Source organism: Neolamprologus multifasciatus, chromosome 4, assembly GCF_963576455.1.
Source record: "Neolamprologus multifasciatus chromosome 4, fNeoMul1.2, whole genome shotgun sequence".
Lineage (NCBI taxonomy): Eukaryota > Metazoa > Chordata > Actinopteri > Cichliformes > Cichlidae > Neolamprologus > Neolamprologus multifasciatus.
The window spans coordinates 4,631,370-4,650,752 of NC_140442.1; the positions used below are offsets into that span (position 1 = coordinate 4,631,370).

Below are 19,383 nucleotides of genomic sequence, written 5' to 3' on the forward strand. Positions count from 1 at the left end.
TAAAACCTCCAATAAACAGTTCTGTTCCAAACTGCCACAGCGAAAGTCTACAAAGAGTAAACAATGGTTGTTTTTCCAGGGTGAAGGTTTTACTTCACTGAGACAAAACTGTTCCTTTCTGATGACAGGTACTGACGTTACGAGCACTGATAAGTAATTCCATGTCTTTGTATTTACACGAGACCAAGTTGATCATCTTATTGGCTGCAATTGGAAAACTTAATATCAAAGGTGACTTTAAACCTACTCAGGTGTTTCTCACTGTCCATGTGCCCTCGTTACATTGTATCCAAGTCTTTGTTAATGCTTAAGTTTGGTTTCACAGTTCCTGTTGAGCATTTTTGTTTGTTTTAAGTGTCTCGCTTACCACTATTTTATTGAATCAGAACATTTCAGTCCAACTGACCTTCATCAGGTACAAAATGATGTATTAGAAGCCATATAAAATGCATACAATACATCGTTTTGTACCTGATGAAGGTCAGTTAATTGTGACTTATTAAAAAAACTGGTAAGTAAGTTTGTAAAAATTCTTTCTCTGTCCTACGCATCTGTTGTTCATTCACGTGTGCAGAGATTTTGACTGCTTCTTATTGACAAGAATGTGTCATATGTGCATTTTAATTTCAACAAATAGTGAAATGGAGACCAGAATTAAGGCTTTGGCCACAACAGTTACGGAGCAGGCATCGATGACATCAAACACACACTGATTGAAGCGATTTTTATTTCCTGTTGTGGACACAAACACGATCAGCTGCAGACACCATGGACGAGTCATTCCTGTTATAATTCTTTGACTGAAGGACGTAGTTGCTGCGTTGTAAAGTAACATCTCTGTAGATGTCTGCGTGGAACCTTACGCTCAGTGTCTGACGATGAAAGCTGCATCACTCGGACCAGAGGGGATCCTAACTGTAACATGCCCATAACTCAGACTGAGTATGCAAAGCGGGATTAATGTAGAGAGGGGGTTGCAAAGCAGCTTGCAGGTGCATCAACAAAAGTAAGTGGGCTAAAGTAACTTATATATTACTCCCTGTGTGGGATTTGCCTAATGGGTGCGTAATAGGATATCAGCTGATCTACCAGGATTAAGAGGAGGTAAATCAGATAAAATGAGTCCTCAATTCAACTCTTACCCAAAGTGTCAGCTGTTAAAAAGTCAATTGTACAGGTCACTCGTGCTCTTTTCTTCTTAAAGGACACATGAGGGCAACACATGGCACATTATATGTATATACTGGGGGTACAGTGTTTTACCGACCGCACTGAACACACCGTCCAGATGTGTCTCTCCAAACTGAAGTTATATTACTCTTCTCTCGGTTAAGGAGCCAACACACTTCACACCACCCGCTCTTCTTTTCGGAGCTTTGACTTCTCCTCGCGATAAACTCGCACACTCCTTATAAATGCATTGTTTTAAAGGCACCTCTCAAATGTGTAGACAGATAAATATTTGGAGGTGAATCATGGGTGAACGAGTAGTGAGTCAGACGTGGCTCCTGTTATTGTCTTACGCTCGGTACCACCAGGGGAGACGATGTGGTGGTCTGCACGTGTGACTTCAGTTTTCCTTCTGTGGCGTCTTTAAAAGCAAAAACATCGCATGCGGTTCTTCGTTCCAGTCAGACGTTTGCATCGAGCGCTGCCGTGCCTCAGGTTAAGACATAAACTTAAACATTACATTAAAAAAATGGCTTCCATGCACAGGACCTCACACACTCTATATGATCCTGAGCTTGGCATTGATATTGCCATGGGTTAATGCTTCTTGTGCCCAGTCTCAACAGACTGTAGTGGCACACACACTGCTGTCTATGTTGTCCCAGAGATGGCAGCTGACAGCCTGTTTTAAGAGATTACAATGCTCCCCTGTAGAAAAGTTCTTAAAATTACATTTTAATTGAGTTTTGAGACTACTGGAGACACAGCAGTACCTTGTGCACACAAATATAATAATGTCGTCATGTATTAAGTCTGCAATTTCCAAGTTTTATTTGAATTTATACGAACAGATTCTTTTTGTATACTCCTTTTCTTCTCTGTTTAGGAGGTGCAGTATTTGTTCTACTAACAAAAAGCAGGAAAAACCGGCCTGCTGTTAAACAGTACTTGGTTTATGTGGAAAAGGAGTTCAGATGTGTCATAATTATCTGCAAATCATCTGTCTTCACTTTCATATATAAATGTTTTCCAGGGCATGGGTGCTGTATTTGCATTAGTGCGGACAGAAATTGAGTTTGTGTGTGTGTCATCAGCTTTTTTCATAGCTGTTCCTCAAACTGAAGAGAGTCGGTATGGAGAAAACACTGTTGTGTGTTTTTCAGTGGCCTTTTGTCTGAGCTGTTTAGAAAATCATCCAAATTTGTACAAAAAAAGCATCAGCAGCTGGTTTGGGAGACGGTTTGCTGGACCTTAGATCCCAGGAGATCGGTGGTTGGTCCAGAGATTGGTCCAGGGCATCCCACTGCCCTGGACCAATAGACTGCAGCCTTGTTATCCTGGATTTGGGAAAGAGGATCGACATGAAGGACAAAGTGGCAGGTTAAAAAACAAAAAGATTTTAAAGGCTGATATGATAAAACCGCAGATGCAAAATAAAGGCTTAATATAAAAATAAATAAAATATAGAGTACACAGATAGACAGACTATACATAGAATGGACACTGGAGTAGACAGCACGTATTTAAATACGTGAGATATTTGGAAACACCTGAAATGTCAATAAAAGCAGAACCATGACAGTCTATGTGTTCAGGGAATTGCCAACAGACACAGAACAAAGCTCTTCTTTACCCCCTGTAAGCCCAGTGAGCCACTCTGTCCACTCTGCTTTGTACAGCATCTTTAGCTCGCCTTGGCATATAGTTCCTGTCTTGTACATTATGTATTTGCATATTTTTCATATTATTCAGGGTGTTCAACAAAAAAAACAACAACAAACAAACACAGACAAAAAAAGGTAACTGCCATGTTGGCAGGAAAAACATATCTAAAGGGCAAATAGGAAAAATCCAGAAACGCAGAGAGCCAGCAGGAGAAAACAAGGACTACACAAGACACAGAAGAAGGGAAGGGGTAATAAAGAACCAGTGGACTTAAGCAGACACCAAATGAAGTGTCAAAAGAACAAACGAGGGAAGTAAAACCCTCAAAAACCATGTGAGCATCTAAGCTTCAAAGTGAAATATTAAGTCAACTGAAAGAGGGACAAACTTAGATACAGACACAAGGGAACACTGAAAAAATAGCAATGGCAAAACAATAACTAAGGATACCAAACATCCAAGAATCAATATTCAGCCCCACAAAATAGAAAAAAAACTAGGATAATAAGAGTAGAGCCATGAATATTTACAAAGACTATGACAACAAGCTTTTAGCATTGCACCATATTGCATTTCATTACACTTTGCATTAAAAGTGTGAATGTATAAGAGATTACTGAATCTTTGGCTCCTTATATGTGTTAACAGTGAAAACAGTAGAAGATTTGATTATCAATTAAAATGGTTGTGGATTTGTGTGTGTGTGTGTGTGTGTGTGTGTGTGTGTGTGTGTGTGTGTGTGTGTGTGTGTGTGTGTGTGTGTGTGTCTGCATTCTCACCTAAAGGAAATGGAGCGAAATGGGCCTTTGGCTTTGCCCATTCAGACTGATGTGTGTTTTCAGAGGGCAGGACTGGCCAGTGGGACTGTATAAAAGCATATAAAAGAGGCTGCGGTGCTTTAAGCACCAGACTTGTATTTGTCTTTCTGTACATCTCTTTCTTCTCTTTAAGTGCTGCTGGTTTTTGCACAGTGCCTCCTCCATCATGCTGGCTCGAGCTCTGCTCCAGACTTCGCTGGTTCTCTGGTTGGCTCAGCAAACTCTGCAAGGCGGTAAGAAACTCACGGGACAAAGTCTAAAGTTTTATGAACTATGTTTCTTGGCCATTTTTTGGTTTGTAATGGTTTCGATCCATGAGCTTTAACACAAAAGTATTCATTCATGTTTTAATTATTGTGTTTGCTGCTTTCAAAAACATTACTTATAGGAATTGCACAAAGATTAATATAAGTCTAACTGGCATAATCCAACTTAATGTAAAGAAGTTACTAAATTTAGTTGGAAGAAAAATAATTTATGTTGATATTTAACATGATCTAAAGAAATGCTGCACAAAAATGCATTTTTATTTAGTCAAAATTGAATTCATTTTGTCTAGCGTCAAGATTAATTGTATCTTTAGCTGACAAATGAATTAGATCATATCATATTTTGGTCCAAGTTAAAGTCCCGATGAATCAGCATCCTTAGTGAGTCCCTCTCACTCACTTGTTAGATCTCATCTCTTTGAGACTGAGGGGAGGACTGTATGGACTCTGGGCTCCAACAGCAGAGTCACCGCCAAGTTGCTTTGGTTTCGATGATCTAATTTCACTGATTCAAAGGATGCAATGAAAAGGTGGCATAAGCGGGCAAAATGTCACATCCGACTGTGAGAAGAACTAACAGGCTCCACACTGGCGCTGTATTTGATCTCGTGCTCTGGTCGCATCAGTGGATATCTGTCTGTCTCGCACCTTTAGTCCAATCAGGTTCCACTACTGATGTAATCCTCAACTGACATCTAAATTGTAATTCCCACAGTTTTACGGTCATCTTTTGAGTCTCCTACATAGTGATAGTGTTGGCCTAAAATTAAAAATTTAGATTAATAAAAACAAATAATGCTTTTGTTGAAGGACCTCTAATGTCCTTTAAAAAAAGTTCATGCAGTAAATCTGTGAAACAAATATGTATTTTACAGTTATACATATCATATTTTCCTTATCTGCATTTTTTAATCAGTTGCATAAAGTGAAAATAGCGAGGCGAAAATATCCCAATAGATATCCTGATATTTGTAGGTAAAATATTCATATCCTGTCAATAAAACATTTTGTAGTTGTTCTTTTTGTTTGTTTTTTGTACATATGTGGCTACAGACTCTCACCATCTTCACTCACTTTTATTATAAGTTAGATTCATTAGAAATATAAGTATAATTAATTATAAATCACAGATTCATTAACTAACACAACACAACAGCATTGTTATCATTACACTGATTGGTGTTTGATAGGCTGTAACCATGGCGACGGTGAAAAACTGTTCAAATTTTTTTAATGTTTCAGGGGTTAAACCTCAAAGTGTTTCCTGGGGGAGAGTGCTTCCAGCCAGAGGTATTTATATGTTTTTAAATAGTTTTTTTTTTAAAGTTATTTCAATGTTTAATTCACGTTTTAAAAAAACAACAACACAGACTGTATATAAAAGATGGACAGCCACTTTGACATCATTCTGTGATTTTGAACTCCAAATGTCTTAAATCATCAGTATCGCTGCAATGCACGGACACATTTTATATGATAATTAGTGCTAAACAACAGACCAATATTAGTTTAGCACAAGAAAATTGTCAAAACTCGCAAAAAATTGTCAAAATTTCTTGGAGAGTCTGTACCACAGCACAGGTTATAATATTTGTCAGATAAATCCATTAAAAATGCTGCAAAAGGCACCAACAGTGTAAACATGATGGAGTTCAGTGACCCAAATTAGCAGCGCTAAGGCCCATCGCTGGAAGCCACGCCCCTATGTGTTGGACGAGTTATAAAAAATTGATACAACTCTGTTACAAAGGGGGAAACTATCCATTTTGACTAAAAATAACAAGTTAAATACACTGTTTCCTTAAACTCTGAAATTTTCTTATGTGCCTTTAACTGTTTCCCGGTTTTGTGTCTTTTTTTGTTTTGTTTTATTGAGGTGTGGGGATCGGCGGCATGAAACCTGGAGGTAAGTCTTTCATACAGCATACATTAGCAATGCTCTGGCTGATTTGTGTCTTTGGATGCACAAATGTACATATTGTAGTCTATTCCTTCGATGGGCATTAACTCTATGAGTGACTAGGACTGCTAAATTATGGTAAAAATCTTAATGGCAATTATTTTGGTCAAAACTGTAATAGCTAAAGTAATAGTTAAAAAAAAGCAAAGTGTAAAATAATTTTTCTGTTTCCTCTCAGTTACTGGTGCCCTCGGAGCACTGGGTAGCCAATATGGCAACAAAGCAATGAAGACTGGAAGTAGGTTTAATCTGCTTGATTTTCTGCCTCTTATGTCTCTTTAACCATACAGAGGAGATATTTAAACTTTTACTTTGTTAAATATTTCAGTTGGACGTTATCCTGCAGCCCAGCTTGGTGTTGGTGAGCAAATCAAACATGCAAAAACAATTTCTCCTGTTTAAAAGGGATTTGACCATGATATTACTTTGGATTTACTATGCACAGAAAGATTCTGTTGATGCACCTGGTTTAAAAGCTATATTCTTTAACTATAACTTTAACTATATTCTGTATATGTATTATTTTCATTGTGCCCTCAGGAGGTTACAGATCTCTTGGATTAGGAGGAAGAGCAGGTCTGATGCAAGGTGGATATGGAAACCAGGGAGCCTATGGTACACGGTCAAACCCTCACAGTATACTTATTCATTCTTTTCTCTTGGATGTGGTCAGTCTAGTTCATGAAATAAATAATAGTTTATTAAAAATGTATGATAAATTTTCCCTGTGACTTTAGGTGCCAGTCTGGGCCCAGGAATGGGGCTGGGGGCTGGGCTCACAAACGGACTGGGACTGGGATTGGGCCAGGGAGGAAAACGTGGTAAGACTGATATATAAAGAAAGACTTAATAGGCCCTATTTATATATCTTCTTCTTTAGGGAGCCATTTACTTTACTTTGCATTTTTGTTATTGGTCGTTATTTATTACTCGAAATAAATAACTATGTGTGCTGTTTACATGTGTTACATATGTCACTGTTCTGATTTGCAAATTAGCTTAATCATTTTTTTTTTACTCTTATGATTCATCATAATTATCATATTAACAATGCGACCAATTATTTTCTCAGTACTTAAGATATTAATCCTCCCAGTGTGGTCTGGTGCAAGATTGGGGTTATTTTTAGTTGCGCTCACACCTAGCAGCAGAAATCTTGACAGCCTGTATTGGATGCAAATCCTGGCAGAAAACCAAGAAGGCTAAGATGCAACCAGTTTTGTGAAAGGTTGAACTGCTACAACTCATGTCACACCTTTTACAGATACTACACAGCAAGGATGAGGATGAATCTAACAAACGGTTGGATAGCAGCTGCAGGGATCTTTGTAAAGAAATATTAACTCTGTGTTTTTGTGACTTTTCAGCTTATGGTGCTGGCTTGGGAACACTTCCAGGTAAACACTTTTGTTTCCTTGCGCTGTATGCACAAATGAGAGTAAAGAAATTGGTTTAATAAACACAATAAGTTGGACCGTGTCAACCTGTCAGTGAACGTGGTATATGGGGCAGACTGCATCTCAGCTAATGGATTATGTGTCCTTGTAGTATTGAGAGAAACCCAGGATGTCAGTGACGTAACCCCAGTGCTGATTTATTTAAAGATGAGCTGTTTTTGTTTCCTTGCCAGGATATGGATCTTTAGGGGGCATTGGCTATCTTGGAGCACGACAAGGTAAGCGAGGAACTATGTTTCATGTGATGTCCTGTTCTTTTAGCTTTGAACTGTTTTAGGCCTGTTGCCAGACTTGATGCAGAGGCATGCATAAACATCAGCCTTATCAAGCTGATCAGCAGAGATTGTTTCTCAGAAGCTGTCTTAATACATTATACAGTACAATAATAATACGCCCACATCTGTGACACAAGCACTTTGTAGAGATTGTGTCTTTGCTAAAAAAAAAACCCTCCAAAACTGTAATACACTGGCCTGCGATGCTGCTGTTATCAGTGACATCTGCTTTATGGGTTTGACCCGTGCAGGTGTAAAATCTGTGGTGTTTCTGTGTAATCAGTCTGTCTTCATCTTTGCTGACTTGTGATTCACTGCTATTGATGTTGATTTCATGTCTTTATGTGCATGAAAACAGATCACCTGTATCTATTTTACTATCATCTGAAGCTGGTCTGTTTTATTTTGTGCGCACAGTTCATCGCGTCTATCGGTGTTTCATCTCGACTGCATGTTGCATGACTTCCTGGCTCTTTCGGCCTAGTGTTTCGAAACCAGATGTCATGAGAAAGCTCTGACTGAGATCACCCCATGCTCATTGGCTGATGACTTGTGGCTGACACGTTGTTAGCCAATGACTTGTCCTCGTTTGTGGTTGTTAGAACAGCAAGAATTTACTAATTAAAATACATGTTTTAGTCAGCAAGGGAGCAAATGAGTGAGGGCCATTTTCCCATAGACTTTTTTGTAACCCTACGCTTTTATGCAACCAGAAGCATCACTGCCAGGTTTTAGACGTATTAGAAAGAATGCAATTTTAAGACACTTCCACATTGGCTTCCTTCCCCTCCACCACTCCAGCCCCCACCTGTGGGCTACTTATTATTCCTTATGCTGCACACACATGTTTTAAAGGCAAAATAAGAAATTACTCACACTCACACTTTATTTGTTTTTTGCCATGTTTTAAAACTGTTTGGTGACTCTGGTTCTGGCTCATAGTAAGTGTAAATATGCTTGTAGTTTAAACACATATTATGAGTAAAACGTCACTTTAAGAATCAGAAAAATTTCAGTTGCTTTTGCTGTGGACTGCAGGCTTCTGCTTTCATGCCCACTCAGCTCCGTTGTTGTGTGTCCTACACAGATGTTGCTCGAGTCAGGATATCCTTTCGTCTTGTGCTTGAACGCTGGTGTGTTTTTTGACATTTCAACAATTTGTGATGGAAACAATGTGTTGTCATGTCACGTTTTATGTGCTGGTGTCATTACTCTAAATGAATGTGTAAGTCTGTCTGAGTTCCCACTGATTCTATCCTTGGTTTGGTTATGACTTTTCTGTGGATGCTCCGATTTATATTACAAACTTCAAAGAAAGGCTTGAAGTTTGCTGCTACAGTGTGCTGCTGGACCTCAAAGAAACACTGTTGTCTCTGAGGTGAGATGAAGTTGTGAATGCATGCTGATATCTCTCTGCCAGGTGTGTCTGCAGAACATTTGGTTGGACCTGAGATGGCCAGTCAGGGTCAAGCTGTTCAAGATCTTAAACGAGAAAAAATCAGAGGTCTAGACTCGTTTGGAAAGCAGGGCCGAATGCACGCACCTGAAATACCTGACATGAGGAAGGGCAGTACACTCCGCCCCACCGCTCCTGAACTACATGCAGGAGAGGAGGTCAAAAGCTTTGATTCAACAGTCCAGTCATCGAGTCTTGGACACACAACACCTACTGATCAAGGACAAAGTAACCACCCTGCAATACCCAAAAGAAAGATGGCCCCAAATCATGAAGCCATTTTGGGAGCTGGAGGTCCGAGAAGACAACTGCCTGTTGATAAAGACAACATCCAAAGTCTGGGTTCTTATTCATCTCAGAGTGCCCGAGACTACGATTCATCCAAACGTGAAAATCAGCGAGTGGAAAACTGTGGATCCCCTATTAATTTGTCTGATGTACTAGAAAACAATCGCTTAGGTTCAGGAATTCAAAAGGGTCAAAGTTCAGTGGCTCAGCCGCATGTTGGTGAAGAACTCAGACATCTTGGTAGCACAACGTCGCAAACAGAAAAAGACGAAACCTCTCGACTACCTTTTTCAGAAGCTGAGGATGTAAGAAGACGTATTTACGCGACTCCACTGGATCAGAGAATAAGAGATTATTTCTCTGCTGTGGCAGACAGGCAGCGCGTCAACGGACTTTTAGCTGAAAACGCAAATGGAATCAGAATCCGTGGGACTGTTACGGTACAAGATGGCAGATATAGTACTGCAAACCTTCCAGCAAAAGGAGGAAGGCGCTATGGAGCAGTGATCCCAGGTACTAGTGGAACCCTAAGTTTAGGCAGTGCCTCTAATAGAGCAGATGGACAGGAAGCTCCAGGCTTTATTGGAGATGATCAGAGTGCTAAACAGAATTCCCAAACTGAACATGATGTCAAAAAGCCAAAAGCCCTCCCTATCCCAGGGCAGACTGGGAGGAATGCCCAGACTCCAAGTAAGAGCAAAGCTTTTTCACCATCTAAATGTCTTTTTTGATTCATATCTGTCTGTCTGTCACATCTGCCATTTCTGTGGTCTGTTCTTGAGATTTTTGAGAAACAATTTCATACTTCTGAGACTGGCTTTCAGATTGTTGTTTGTGTGATGTCTATGCTTTTAAACAGACTTTAGTTTCCTCCACTAGTTGGCATTGAGACTTTTTCTGTACTAGTCAAACAAAACACTTTACCAAGTCAGTCTTTTAAACTAGTGACTCTAATTGCCAGTATAGTTCTGCCAAAATCCAAGTTCAAGTCTTTTGGCTTAGAAAAGTTGAACTAGTCAAACAAAAGAGGCACTTTTGAAAGGTTTTCCCTCTTCTAATGTGACTAAATGTAAAATTCATGCTGAAAAACTAGCGACTGAGCTGTTTTCACCCCAGTGACACCTAAATAGTACATGCATTATGATCGAGTAGCCTAGTGTATGCAACCAAAAACTATCGAAGTTATTTAATGATGGTCAAACCCTGCATGAAAGCAGTCAAGCTTTGGCCAGAAAACCTTTTCTCAACTAAAAGTGTCGTTTTTTTCAGATGCTCATATTTAGTTTGCAAATTAACCAAAAAATACATAAACAAATTAGACTGCATTATATATAACACACAATAATTACATATTAACATGATAAATATAAGCTGCAAGGCAGTAGAGCAATCACCTTGGAAAACCTTGAATCATGACTTCAAACCCAGGTTTGTGATTTTGGCTTTCAGCTCTGATGCACCTTCAGGTCTGTTTGGATATCTTTGCATTTTGTAGGAAAGTCAAAACACATGCAGTGCACACCGCTGGAGCCATAGTAAGCAGCTGTTTGCTATCTTAGTAGCTTAGTTCTCTTGGGCTGCAGTTGCCAGCGATACTGAAAACAGTCAATCTGGGCATTGCACTGAGGGAAATTCAAGACTTAATCACTGGTGAGAGCAGTGATCATTGATTAGATTTTAGTTTCCATGTTCAAATCCAGAAGCTGCTGCAACAGCAACCGAATATAGTGATGTAAGTAGCTGATAATATCACAGGAAGTCTCTCTGTGCATTGCTATTTCTGTAAGTGTTTCCAATTATAGTGACACCTAATTTATGATCGTTTAGCACGACACAAACTGAAACCAGTGTGGCTTCAGCCTGATTTTTGTTTATGCTAATGTGCATTCCAGTAAGAGATTTGCATTGTTCTTGGTAACAGGCTTCTGATCATACTACATCGAGTAGGAGGAGCTTTGAGTTGTTCATTTGTTTTTATGTTTTCTCGTTTTGTATGAAATTTAACTCTAAAACAATATATGTCACATGTACATTCTTCCTTCTTACAGCCTGGTTTTGTGTGTGGTTTGCTGTCTGTGTGTAATAATATTGCTGGAGTCTTTATTAATCAAATTAGACCATATCTAAACTCATATTTATCCAGATTTGAATCCAGGAATGTATAATTTGTTTTGCTGGGAGCAATAGTAAAACATAAAACATAAAAAATCCCAAATACCTCAGTCTTTCATCTGGGTATCTGTGACTTAGGGAGTGATTTTAGGTGGTCGTTGTGGTTTTTAGGACTCTCCCAATACATAAAAGTCTAACAAAGATGAAGACATTTATGGCCTGATGAGGTTAAAAAAGCGTTCCATAACTGTCTTTATTATGTAAGGAAAGGAAAAGTGAAGTGCGTTTAGCCTAAAGTAAATCTCGGGTGATTTTGCTGAGCTTGTTTACCTTCTCCTCAGGTTATGCTGGTGGAGCAGGAAACTACATGGGAGCAAGCCTGGGCGCTTTGGGTTATGGAGCAGGTAATGCTGGGCAATGACACATAATTCACACATAACACAAAGACTAGCTGCTGTTTTTAGCAGATGGAGAGGTAGGTTTACAACTTTGGTAAAGACTTCCGATGTGTTGCCAGCAGGGTTGGGACAGGGAGCGTATCTGGGTGGAGCAGCTGGAAAACTTGGAGGTATGCATGTAAATATTCCTTATTTTGTCGTTTCTTTGCTTGGAGATAAGAAATTATGTTTTGCATCTCATATTCTTTCTTTCTTCCTGTTTGTGTGGAATTAATTTTACATTTTAGCTGCTGCTGCACTTGGGCAGGGTGGTTATCCCCAAGGTGTTGCAGGAAAGTCGCCTGGTAAGGCTGTAACATATTTATTTGGTCTCTGTCGGCATCATTTCCCCCAGGCTTCACTGAACAGTTTAAAACTTTTAGCAGGATGCTTTCTTGGCCTGCTAGATAATCATTTGGATGCAATTTGAAAGCACCTTTGGGTCACAGTTACACTATCTGAACCAAACTACTAGGCCAGCTTACCCGTTACACCGACAGGAGCTGCTCAGCTATAGACACCCAGGACATGAAGATCCCGGCACACAGTTTTGGTGTTGCTCTTCGTTCCAGAGGAGGTTTGGACCACTGTAGTTACTGAGTCAATAGAGATGTGGTGACGTTTATTCAAAGATCAAGAGGTGTGGCCCTATCCTTGTATGCATGGAACACATGTAGGCAAGGAAAAACATTTCTGGTGGAAGCTTTCTGGTCTGGTTTATAGTCTGTTTTCACACCAAATTCTGTTGGCCAGTCACAGTTGCACAGTCTTTGGTTATATGCAGGTAAATAGTTCATGTATAAAACAAAAGAAAACGTGCATTTGCTGACATGCAAGCTACTAGCCACTGACAATGATCTCACGGACATGCCCCCAAACAGGCCGTTGTCTCACCAGACTAGCCAGTAAATGCTTGATAACAAAATACGAAGTAATTTGCCTCCTCGAATTTTGTTTTTAAGGAAGTGAATGGAGGTAAGGCCTCAAAGCCAGACAGCATAACTCCTACTTTGCCTTGTAAACCAATCATTTGCTTGTCAGTTGTATGTGAGGAGTTAAAGAAGAAAAATCTCTACCTTACGTTCAAGGTCACACCAGAGGTTTCCTTTCAGATGAATGATTAATAAGTAAGAGACAAAAACAAGTAAAACAATCAACGTGTCAGCCATCTTTAAACTGTCCTCCTGTTAATATACAGTTGTTCTTTTTTACATGCAAGAAAAAAGACTTATATTTATGTAAACTTCAGTCATGTAAATCTATATAGAGACTTAAATCTATACATCATACTCATCATCCCATTAAGTAAACAGTGAATGTGTGTTATTACAGGTTATGGTGATGGAGCAACTGGATATCTTGGTGCTGTTGCAGGGAACGGCTTGGGTAAGTTCAGCAAGTTAGAGAAGTATACATTAAAGAGTATTTACACTGAGGAAAACTTTAACCTGCACTGGCAGAGAATCATTCGTCACTCTGCTTGGTGTCAAAGACAGCCCGCATCCAAGCTCCCACTGACCGAGCTGTTGATATTCAGTCAAGATGGACTTTTTCTTTGTTGCCGTTACTTTTGTGTTTCACTTTAGGCTGAGGCAGATTTGCAAAAGCTTTGTCTAGCACGATCACAGACTTGAATCCCCCCCCTCTCTTTCATGTATAACTGCAATCTTTTAAGTGCTTCAACATCTCTCCTCTCAACAGGTTATGGGAATGGTGACGGCTATGGAGCTGGTGAGTGAAGCCTGAATATTACTGGAGCAAAATGTGGTGTGAAAGTCAGTCTAGCTCTCGACATATACAAGATAATTAGTGCTAATTAGTACTATGTTTCAGGGCTTGCTTACCCTGCAGAGTTAGCCGATGGTGCTGAGAAAAAAGCAGGGAAGAGCGAAGGTAACAGTTCTGAGGAGCGATAACCTGCTTAAAAAACCCGCGAGGAGTGATGGCACTAACCTTTAGAGGCTTAACCCATGATACTGGATAGCTTGACAAAGTAGATGTCAATAGAAACGGCTTCCTCTAATATGCTCAGTGTGATTTTTTCATCCACTTGGTGTAGCTATTGTCTCTGATTTATTAAAGCTGACCAGTTAAATCTGGTGGTTTCTGCCCTCCTGCTCCCGTAGATGCTTTTAAAACTAACAACTAGTTAATCGGTTGAATCGATTAATGACACAAGAATGTTTGACCTGCGTGTTTATGTTTGTCTTTTTTCAGCCCTCAGTGCTGGAGGCTATGCTGGACAGGTCCAGGGGGGCTATGGTAGGAGATTTAAGGAAACTCTCTCACATAAACCAACAAAAGTAAACAGAAGGGCTCAAAAGCATTCGGTTATAGAATATAAAGCATCTGTTCTCCTCCAAATCTGTTTGAATTTAATTTCAAACCAGTAAACACCCTGCATGGAACATAAGCCTTGCATTTACCAGCAAGGAGTGATGCCTACATGTGCTTTCTGCGACGTGTGAAGTCTTGACTCAAAAAGCCCTCTCGTCCTCTTTCAGGAGCACTTGGGGCGGGCCTGGAATCAACTGGTGGCAAATATGGTGAGCAACGGTGATAGCACCTCGCCCTTCAGTCATGCTATTAGTCAGGCAACTGTCAGTGTGGGTTTCCACACGTGACTCAGACTATAGTGGTGGAGAGTGCACAGCTTGCTGATTAATCATGGAGGTTGAAGGGTGAAGAGAGAGAGATGACGATGTATGAGTCAGATTGACCATTTGATTTTCTTCTTCCCCTGCAGGAGGAGGAGCTGGTCAGGCTTTTTATGGTAATGCCCCAGTGCTTCCTGCTGGACTGGAAGGTAGTAGATACATGAGCTTGATATCATAGCTGCAACAATAATCATTGCAAAATACCTGCGCCACACAACATTGCATATTATATCAAACTTTTGCACATCATAAAAGCTTCACCATGCTATTAACAGGTAGCGTTACACTTTTTCAGATCAGTGCATCACATCATGGGAAGATATTGTATGTCCTTTCACGCTACACTAAACACTTGCGGGATATTGTCTACATAGAGACATTTTTGTCCTGCACTAAAGAGGTTTTTTCTTGTCAAATGGTACAAAATAACAGGAAAATGCTCATATTTTTGTAATTTATGTAACACAGACTTAGTGACTTTATTACAAGCAGATGAATGGGGCTTATTCTGAGTCCTGCAGACTAAAGAAAAAAAATCATAGACTGTAGATAAAAGATGGAAATAGATGTCGCCACCCATTGTTTTCTGAACCCATTTTGAAGTCTCAACATTAGCATCGTCCCCATTTTGGCGTTTTGGGGCCAGAAGCTAGGTTATATGCTAATGCTAGCAAGCATAGCTTGCAATAAGTACACAGGCAGGTATCTGTTTATTAGTGCTAAATAACAGGCTAATAAAATGCTAGAAATTACCACGACCGCAGACTTATTGGACCAATATAATTTATTCTGCAAGTTGTACATTTTTTAAAGCGAAATCTGTTAAAATCACTTCAAGAAAACAATCCTGTTAGCAGAGATGATGCTCAGTAGGCAGCTAACTGCTACAGCCAGCTATCATGATATCCACCTGTCAATCAAAGTGACCATACACTGAATTTGAATTCATTCATTCAATTTTATTGCATTTTATATCACCCAAATGTGCCACAGCTATCTCAAATACCTATATATTACACGTTAAAGACCCTACAGTGTTAGAAATATACCCCAATAAGGACATGATCCCCCTTTGAGCAAGCACATGGCATCAATGGGAAGGAAAAACTCTGATTTAGATGTAGAGTTCAAAACTGTTGAATTTTCTGCTTTCAAATTAGGCTTTTTAAAAAAAAAAAAAAAAATTTACAGTCCAGTGGTACTGCTGCTGGCTTCAGTTGCTTTGTACAGACATGGGAAAGGTATTGATTACCTTATCAAAGTCTAGAGCGAATAAGCCTTTATCTGAATGGTTTCAACTGTTAGGGCAGCAGCAGCAGTGTTTTAATTACAATGAATGACTGGGTAACTGCTGTAAACTAGAAGTATGAGTATAGTAATAGGAAATAACTCAATAATCATAGAAAGTCTGTTCATATATGAAGATCGTAGGCTTCCCCTTTTGTCTTTGAGTCATTTTGCATCTTGTTATATGAGGATGCTTTTCACTTCACTATAAATTTATAAAGTGAAAAATCCAGTCATGCAGGTTATTGGGACATCATCTTTGTTTGAGGGGTCTCGAAATGCTGCATAAACAATGATCACGCAACGAAAATGAAACTGGCCTAGCCCCAGCCTTGGTATACTTATTAGTATAAAGTATATAAACTAATAAATCAACAAGGCTTACAATTTTATCATTTTGTCACGTCCTGTCAGTTTATCACAGTATTAAAGCTCAGTGAACTGTTAAATAGTCACATTTAACCAATTTCTTTCATTGCCCACAGGTGATGGCGGCTATCCGTATGCTGCACAGCAGCTTGGTCTTGGTGCTGAAGTTGCTAAATCTGCAAAATATGGTGAGAAAAAAAGTGTGAGAAACGCTAAACTCTAAAGTTACCATGCGGCCAGATAAACTGTGTCGTTTTGGTTTTCCTTTTTCCTAGTTCAGTACCAATGAGGTCAAAAGCCTCAGAAATAGTGAAAAATAAAACTCACCAGAAGCATTGTGAGTGCAGATAAGCTGCAGGGCTGTTTCTATGTGATCCTGCCTGATATTGACTCTTTATCGTTGCCCCTTCTCTGTGCTGTTTCAGGCCCTGGCGCAGGATATGGAGCTCAACAAGCAGGTTCAATTTAATGCACTCTTTCTCTCAAAGTACTTCCAGTGTACTCCTAAATTCTCAGAGCGTACTCCAGGCATGTTTGCAGATACGTACGTCCCCAGTCATGGCCTTAAAAGTGTCATTTCTGTTGTGTGTGTTTTATTAGGGTTCGGTGCACAGCTAGGGCCAGCTCAAGATGCTTTGGGTAAGAAAACCACAGACACATTTGTGATGAGCTACCACTACTGCTGCTTCTGGTTACCTTATTAGTCACGTCGTTTTGCACAATATCGCAGCACAACAGACAGCATACAACAGATGCTACTGTGCTGAAAAATGCCTTCATATGTAATAATCACGTGATTTTGCACGAGTCAAAATATTAGTGTCCTTTACTTGGATTCTTTTTAAATAAGAATAGAAACACAAATGTGATGCAGTTTAAAAAAACCTTATTCACTGTTATTCTTTTTACTTAAGTAGCTTGCACACTGAAAGTGCAACTGCATGTATTATGCATTATATCCCTCTTTAGGAAGGGTATGTGACCTGCATAGTGTGATAGCTAAGTCCTCTAATGCTACTTTTTTTTTGCCAGGTTTAACACATAGCTGTTAGATTTCTTTGTCTCAATGTAACAGTTTCGTTTTTAGTGAATTTGTAACACTGACCTGTGCCGATTGCTTAACAGGAGAGCAGACTGGCAAATATGATCGAGTGAATGCCGCCCTGGGTAACGGATACAAAGGTGAGAAATAGTGCGCGAAGGTCTGGTTAACTAATAAAGTGGAGTTAATACACTTTTTCTTGTTTTCTATCATATATTTACTGTTACAGTCGTATTAAACATGGTCAAAATAATAATCCCTGTGAGTCAAAAGCTCAGGTTTCCCGCTGGTTTGTGAGAATTTTTTTCTACTCTTTGATCTGTGTGATGTCAGAGAGTGGATATTCCCAGTATTATCATCTCAGACGCAAATCTGCTGTTGCCAGTGGTTGTCAGCTAAAGTTGGCTTAAAGCGAGAGGAGCGCCTTCTCGTCCTCGCATGTGCTATCATGTCCTTTGGCAACTGAGAGATAACAACAACTTTGTTGAGGTCTTCACTCTGCGTTAGGTCGCTTGAGTTGTCACACGCTTGACTATAGTTAGTGTCCCTTTGTCTGACCTTTTTCTCTTAGAGATATATATTTAGTTCATTTAGTTTATTTCACGCCCTGAAATTAAGCTACCAAATACTTCTCACTTAGTCTTAGGTAGTGAAAAAAATGGTTACACTCAGATAGAAAGGCTGGTTTAGGTACCTCTTCAGAAAAGGGCTGCTCACTGAACAATAATAGATTGACAGACCAGTCTTACTAATGCCATACCCGTGGCTAACTGACAAACCAGACAGGAAAACGAGCCCATCCGCTTGCTATCTAGATTTTCTGTCTGCCACTGGCAGCCAATAAGATATAAATTGGCTTAAGTGGACGGTGGCCTTTAAGGCGGAGGTGGCTAAAACGGCTTCTTCTGCTGTTTTCAAACATACACTGCTGCTCTGAACTATACTGAGACAGAGGCGAATCACCACTTTTCTTCTATGTCTTGTGAGTGCTTTCTATCTAGCACTCACACACATTCACTCTCCAATAAACACATCTGAACTTGGGGTTCAGTATCTTACCCAAGAATACTTTGGTCCTCCTGAGCTAGAGTATGCTGTCCTATTGTCCTATTACCCAAGCCTCGCTGCCACCATCACGTGTGTCACCTCTTGCATGTTTACCCAGAAAGCTAAACCACAAGCCGTATTCGAGAGTGTATAATGTTTATTGCTGGGTGTTGCATGTGAAAAAGAACAGCTGCGCAACAAAATCTGAACCTGCTTAGTTTGTCACCGTACAAAGGTCATGGGTGAAAACTTTAGCTGTTAGACAGTGGATGAGCACCAAGGTAAAGCATAAGATACATAAGGATTATTTCAAACTGTGAATTATGCAAAGCTACTCTAATAGAGTCCAACAATAACCTTAAGGGAAATGGGCACAATAATTCCCTTTATTAGTATCAGAATCAGAATATTTTATTGTCATTAAGACAAAAGCAAATGCCGTCCCATTCAGTGCAAAGAAAACTGTATAACTATTCGTAAACTTGTATTCTATGTACAAGAAAAGACGTTTTAATAAAGAAAGTATATAAGTAGTAGTATAAGTATAAAATGGTATAAAAATATGAATAAATAAATCTGTACACATATGTTTATGTTTGTGATTGAGTCATTATTAATTATCGTTATTGAATATGTAGGTTTATATGGGTTTGAATATGAAAATTAGACATAGGATGGGCTTGTTTTGTACATTTTTCACACATTTTTTGTGTGATTAATGATTCTCTTCCGTATTAATGATCTTTGTGCTCTCCCCTTTCCTCTGTGTCTGTGTCTAACCAGGCTAATTCTCACCACGTTGACCTCTTCAAGTGGATCATTACCATAAAGTGTTTAGTCCAATGAGGTTGCAGAGATTTTCTGAGTGATTTACTCTACTTTGTTATGTTGTCATGTCTGTATGTCTTTTGTTTCATTCTTCTCATCCACCTTGTCCTTCTCTGTGAACGGACATCTGTAAACCAGATGTCTGTCTGCTTGTCTCCCTCCTCTCAAACCTGCAGCACCCACGACTTTGTTCCTGGCAGTGCTAAAAGGGCTTGGTGGTGATTGATAAACATAAATGGATGTGAA

The 19,383-nt window shown here is 39.5% G+C and overlaps 2 protein-coding genes and 1 long non-coding RNA gene across 3 annotated transcripts in view; 2 read left to right on the forward strand and 1 right to left on the reverse strand.

The window, feature by feature from the left end:
* LOC146519543 (uncharacterized) overlaps positions 1 to 19,383 on the reverse strand; it is a 167,420-nt gene that overhangs the window by 11,005 nt on the left and 137,032 nt on the right. The gene's annotated exons all lie outside the window — the stretch shown is intronic.
* On the forward strand, positions 574 to 19,207 carry LOC146519545 (uncharacterized). Its single transcript, XM_085157652.1, has 22 exons — positions 574 to 3,886; positions 5,165 to 5,212; positions 5,799 to 5,828; positions 6,061 to 6,120; positions 6,211 to 6,243; positions 6,423 to 6,497; positions 6,620 to 6,703; positions 7,250 to 7,279; positions 7,513 to 7,557; positions 11,812 to 11,874; positions 11,991 to 12,038; positions 12,156 to 12,212; positions 13,240 to 13,293; positions 13,609 to 13,638; positions 14,125 to 14,169; positions 14,412 to 14,453; positions 14,654 to 14,713; positions 16,337 to 16,408; positions 16,646 to 16,678; positions 16,821 to 16,859; positions 17,346 to 17,402; positions 19,093 to 19,207. The coding sequence occupies exons 1-22, from the start codon at positions 3,820 to 3,822 to the stop codon at positions 19,095 to 19,097; spliced, it is 1,077 nt and encodes a 358-aa protein (XP_085013778.1). The 5' UTR covers positions 574 to 3,819; the 3' UTR covers positions 19,098 to 19,207.
* On the forward strand, positions 7,626 to 11,830 carry LOC146519546 (uncharacterized). Its single transcript, XM_085157651.1, has one exon. It carries the CDS (start codon positions 9,010 to 9,012, stop codon positions 10,087 to 10,089), a length of 1,080 nt encoding a protein of 359 aa, XP_085013777.1. The 5' UTR covers positions 7,626 to 9,009; the 3' UTR covers positions 10,090 to 11,830.

What these genes read in the sequence shown, in the direction of transcription:
- LOC146519545 (XM_085157652.1), top strand. Translation starts at nt 3,820, where the DNA reads ATGCTGGCTCGAGCTCTGCTCCAGACTTCGCTGGTTCTCTGGTTGGCT. An exon ending in GAGAGTGCTTCCAGCCAGAG is followed by an intron (nt 5,213 to 5,798) that starts GTATTTATATGT and finishes TGTTTTATTGAG; the next exon opens with GTGTGGGGATCGGCGGCATG. An exon ending in AGCAGCTGGAAAACTTGGAG is followed by an intron (nt 12,039 to 12,155) that starts GTATGCATGTAA and finishes TTTACATTTTAG; the next exon opens with CTGCTGCTGCACTTGGGCAG.
- LOC146519546 (XM_085157651.1), top strand. Translation starts at nt 9,010, where the DNA reads ATGCATGCTGATATCTCTCTGCCAGGTGTGTCTGCAGAACATTTGGTT.